Source organism: Chrysochloris asiatica, unplaced genomic scaffold (genome assembly GCF_000296735.1).
Source record: "Chrysochloris asiatica unplaced genomic scaffold, ChrAsi1.0 scaffold00384, whole genome shotgun sequence".
NCBI classification, from domain to species: domain Eukaryota; kingdom Metazoa; phylum Chordata; class Mammalia; order Afrosoricida; family Chrysochloridae; genus Chrysochloris; species Chrysochloris asiatica.
Window position 1 is genome coordinate 1,339,177 of NW_006408902.1, and position 5,218 is coordinate 1,344,394.

The following is a 5,218-nucleotide window of genomic DNA, read 5'->3' on the forward strand; positions in this document are numbered from 1 at the left end:
TTCGATGTATGCAAACCTACACACCATGTATACACTCTTTAAAAATAAATACATCAGACTATTAATAGTGACTCTTTTCTGATTGAAGAATTTCAAATCGCCCCCCCCCCTCGCTTTATAATATCAAAGAACGATGGGGAAGTACGACTTGGGACTCCGGCTGAGCTGCATGGAACCAAGGCTCAGATTCCATATTTAACCACAGACAAAAACACCTTCAAAAGAGCAGACAATGGGGATAAACACCAGGAAACAGTCTCCCACGATGTTACCCTTCGCCTCTCCTCCTCATTACCAGAGGGTGCACTTGAGCCATGGCTACAGCAAGCTACGTAGCAGCACAGAGCAGATGCAGCCAGCTTCTTATGAAGCCAGACAGTCTCTTGCCTAGCCTGAAGGAACCTCATCCGGGGGCCCTGGAGCCAAGCCCCCTTGTCTTCAAGGAACCCTTGTTGTTATGTGCCGTGGAGTCGGTTCTGACTCATAGAGACCCCGTACAGGGTTTCCAAGGCTGTAAATCTTTACGGGAGCAGAACGCCTCATCTTTCTCCCGTGGAACAGCTGGTAGTTTCGAACCGCTGACCTTGAGGTTCGCAGCTCGATTCGCAACCGCTACGCTACCAGAGCATAAGGCAGCCCTTATCGGGTCCTTTTCAGTGGAGAGACAACCACAGGATAGCAGCAGTCATTACCCAGAGGAACCCTAGCGGATAACCCAGGAACAGCTAGAGTACTTTGTCAATCCGTTCCGGTCCCTACAGCCTGACCCAAGTTCCTTCATTTCAGGTTCTGTGGCTAAGAACTTCTTCACTAAATCAAAGTTTTCCACTCCCAAACTCTCCCATATATGGGAGCTCAGCGACGCTGTGATGCGGCCCTGACCCTCCTGAGTTCTGCACTACGTTTTATCTCATTGTGGCCCCGATGAACAGTTACCCAGTGCCCGAGGGCCTGCCACCAACTCGGCAACCAGAGGACCTGCAGGCAGCCTTTCCAACGTCCAAGTGGGAGTGTGCATTATTTGATTCTTATTCTGAGTCCATGTCAGGAAGTCAACAACCTCGGGACTTGCATTGGAGCGAGAAGACGTCTGTTACAAGACATGGCTGACTTCTCTGTCACCCAAGATGTGACTCTTGATGATAAACAAGTAGCTTCAATACATACTACGGATGATGCCTCACCGAAGGATGTGTCTGAGGATCCAGCTGTGAAGTCAGCATCATTGCCCCAGCCGCCTGGGCTCCCTCAGAGACCTTGTCCATCACAGGTTTCCCAGCACCGTGTCAACAGTGAGCCCAGTGCTCAGCACAAGCCTCCAACTCAGCTGGCCAACTGTGGGGATTTCCGACTCCAGGAACAGTCTGAACAACCAGCCGAGGCTGAGGTGCCCCCACAGTTGAGCAGAGCCCCCTCGCAGGCTTCGAAGAGTAGCCCCACCAAGAAGGACATACCATATTCCGAGCCCCCATCAAAGCCCATCCGTAGGAAATTCAAACCTGAGAATCAAACTCCAGAAAATCAAGAGCTTCCTCCCACTATAGGTGGACCAGTGTCTGCCCCAAGCATGAAACCCCATCCAACAGGCCCAAAACAGTCTTCCAAACAGAAGAAGGCAATACGAACTGTGATCCGCAAAAGTAAAGATGCCAATGCAGCGCTGGCCAGATTGAACGACGAACTTTAGCAGCAACTGAACGAAGTTCATCAAGAACGGATTGCATTGGAAAACCAACTGGAACAACCAACTTCGGCCAATCACGGCGTCGTGACTGACCTCCAAGTGTTCATCGGCCTATCCTGCCAAGATCTGCCCTTCAAACGTTTGAGCCCAACTCCTAGTCCTAAATGTCTGTGTCCAAAGCTCGGAGCAGTAGTGTAGAATCCACATCACCTTTTCTCTCGCGCCTCACTTGTATGTTTTACTGTGGTAGAAAAAAGTACTTCAGGTGATTGTCACACGTGAATTTGAAATTATCAGTAGAATTTTCTCTCCCATTCTTAAGTACTTCCTCAAGGTATTAGATGCTCATGCTCCTTACCACAGAAGCAGTCAGTATTCAATCAGCCTGTGCCGTGCCCTGTGATTGCTCTTAGCTTTAGGTCCCTTCCATCTCTTATGACCCGCTCTTCCACATGGACGCTTAGTGGCCGGATCTTACAGGAAGTGAGTCCCATGGTAGGCAGCCATGTGCAATGCGGTTCCCATGAGAATACAGCCTTGCCCTGAAGTGTCGTGATGTGCTTGTTTGTCGTGGCTATCACCCTTAGGGAGGGGCCCTTGGGACTTTCCTGGAGCTACAGTGCTACAGAAAACATTTTAGGAAATGCAGCTAAGTCACTGATTTTAATTCCAATTGTTATTTGATTAACTTTGTCCTGAAAAGGAAAATTTGCTCTAAATCAAAGGCCTCCACAAAACTAAAGAAATAAATTGAAACACTATTTTTCCTAACCCTAAACCCACAGTTTGCAAACTCAAACGTGATTCTCCAAGGAAAAATGAACAGTGTTCAACAAATAAAGAATTCTTGTGATTTTGCTGTCGTATATATTGATATTTTTCTTCCTCCTAAGAAGGCTATAGTTCACTGCACAATAAAAAAAAAGAAAAGAAAGCCTCCTTAAAGCAGGCTGTGCTGAATACCAGTGTAATATGGGCAAATAAAAGGCTTAGTTCCATGCCCAAAATCTGAGTTTTCCCTTCCAGTATAGGCAGCGTGGACTGGTCTTCGGTGCTCAGAACCCTTTCACAGGCACACCTTTATGTTAAAAAACACACCAGGATAAACACTAAAAGGAGTCCTGGTATCACTATAGGATCAGCAGTGGACTGCGAACCACGAAGTTGGGTCGCTGTGAGTTGGAACTGACCCAGCGGCACTCAAAATCAACAAGAAGCATACCAAAGCATGGCTTCATCCTCCAGAGCTCATGCCATTTCTTGCACCGGGTTCAAGGAGAGGGAAGAGTGAAGGAGACTAGTGTACCTACCTGGACCTTTTCAGGCCCCATGTTCTTCACTGGTGGGGGCTGGCAGGGTGTGTACACAATGAAAAGCTGCTTTCTCAGGGTGGCAAAGCTGATATCATTAAAGGCAAGGACCTCCACTGTAAATTCTCCCTCTCTAGAAGAACAGACACATAGAAATGAAGAGACTGGGTCAGTCTTTGTCAATTTCTAGATATCCATAATTGTAGTAATTGAAGGAAGTTGATCCACAAATAAGAATAGATGTGGGGAGGGAAGCGAAGGTGGCACTAGAGGTTGGGCAGCTGATGGCATCTCAGGGTCACGGTCATCTCTAACGCTTCCCTTCTGCCCTGGAGCCTCCTCATGGATATACAACGACATCCTTTCAAGAAGTTCCGTTGCAGACATCCAACTTTGCACATGTAATCTTTAAAAATGTGGCCAGGAGTTACCTTCCTAATGCACATCTGGGATGTCATTACACCTTGACTCCATATATACATCCACATCCAAAAGATTGTGTTGGTATATTCAAGGTTGGGTGGAGCACTGCTTGTGATTATTAAACATTTTTATGGTCCCCTAGTAGCTCTGGTAGCGTAGTGGTTATGAATCGGGCTGCGGACCTCAAGGTCAGCAGTTCGAAGCTATCAGCTGTTCTGCTGGAAAAAGATGAGGCTTTCTGCTCCGATAAAGATTTACAGCCTCACAAACCCTTTGCAGGGTGGCTATGAGTTAGAACCAACTCCACAGCACATAACTACCACCACATGCCTGAAAAGTAATATGTTGAGGGATCAACAGTCAATTGTGTCCTAGCATTTCAAGGACATTACCTTCCAAATGACGATGGAGAGTTTTATCAATTCTGTTACGTTACCCATAAGGGTGAAATCTGTGGAACAAGTACACCTTTCCAATTTAGAGCAGCTTCTCCAGTTGAAGAATTGCTTACTATGGAGGATGAAGGAGATTCTGACATGTTGGTGGTGACCACAAAAGCTGGCCTTCTTGAGTTGAAAATTGAGAAAATCATGAAAGAAAAAGAACTGTTAAAGTTAACTGCAGTTCTGGCAAAAGAAACTACACAACTTCGAGAACAAGTTGAAAGAATGGAAAGTGAACTTAACCATGAGAAAGAAAAATGTGCCCAGTTACAAGCGGAGCAAAAGGGTTTTATTGAAATATCACAAAATTTTAAAATGGAAAATGAAGAATTTAAGAAGAAATGTGATAATGCTACATCAAAAGCTCTCCAGCTTGAAGAAGATATTGTGTCAGTGACACACAAAACAATTGAGTAAGAAACAGAACTAGATAGTTTACAAGGCAAACTCAGGAAGGCACAAACTCAGAAAGAGAACAACTCGAAAGCCAGCTGAAGACAGAAAAGGATGAGAAGAAAATTTGTAAGATACATTGGAAGAACACAGAAATCGAAAATACCAAGTTTGTGTCAGAGGTTCAAGCTTTAAACAATTTAGATTGAAAACATGATTACTCATTTCAAAGAGGAGACTGGCAGATTACAGTTCTGTTTGGCTGAAAAGGAAAATCTTCAAAGGACATTTTTGCTTACTTCGAGTAAGGAAGGCATATTTTATTTAAAGGAGCAACTTCAGAAAGAGGAGGAACGGGTTCAGGCTACTGGGCAAAAAGTTGCCTTTCTGGCTAAATGCTGGGGACAGCATACTGAGAAGCTGAGGCCCCGTGACAAGTTGGATGAAAATCCAAAGGGGCCCTCCTCAGAATTGCAAGCCATGGACCCTGAGGGCCAAGGAAGTGACCTCCTGAAGTCCCGGGTTCATAGGTTTTTGCGAACTCACTGGTAGGCTACCTCTGTATAATTTTCTTTGGTCTTATTATTCATTCTATGCTTCTAACTCCAGTAATTGTAGCTTCTGAGAAAATGATTTCTTATGTGCCTCTCTTAATGTCTCCACTGTGTTGGCAGTGCGTAGGGTCCTGGGAACAAATCTTTTTGAGGAACAAGCAATAGCCACCTGGGATGCATGTCAGAACTGTATCTTGATATTAACTTAAAACATGAGCCTTTGATGTCCATATACAACTATGGGACCAAAACCTCTCTAAAGCCGAGACAGTAAAAAGTCTCCTCAGAGGACTCAAAAAGGCCAGGAACAGGTATATTGGAAGTATTGATTAAAGGTGATGATATATGGAGGGGATAATAATCAATGTAATGAAACAAGCTATATGAATGGTTGAATGTGAAGCTGATGAT

The 5,218-nt window shown here is 45.1% G+C and overlaps 1 protein-coding gene and 2 pseudogenes across 1 annotated transcript in view; 2 read left to right on the top strand and 1 right to left on the bottom strand.

The window, feature by feature from the left end:
- The window catches only part of LOC102820622, a 15,985-nt pseudogene extending 14,103 nt beyond the window's left edge, over positions 1 to 1,882 (top strand).
- PKD1L1 (polycystic kidney disease 1 like 1) overlaps positions 1 to 5,218 on the bottom strand; it is a 270,006-nt gene that overhangs the window by 244,688 nt on the left and 20,100 nt on the right. The window contains exon 6 of the mRNA XM_006876506.1: positions 2,995 to 3,127. Coding sequence (XP_006876568.1) covers positions 2,995 to 3,127 — 133 coding nt within the window. The remainder of the gene's footprint in view (positions 1 to 2,994; positions 3,128 to 5,218) is intronic.
- The window catches only part of LOC102821006, a 4,543-nt pseudogene continuing 2,633 nt past the window's right edge, over positions 3,309 to 5,218 (top strand).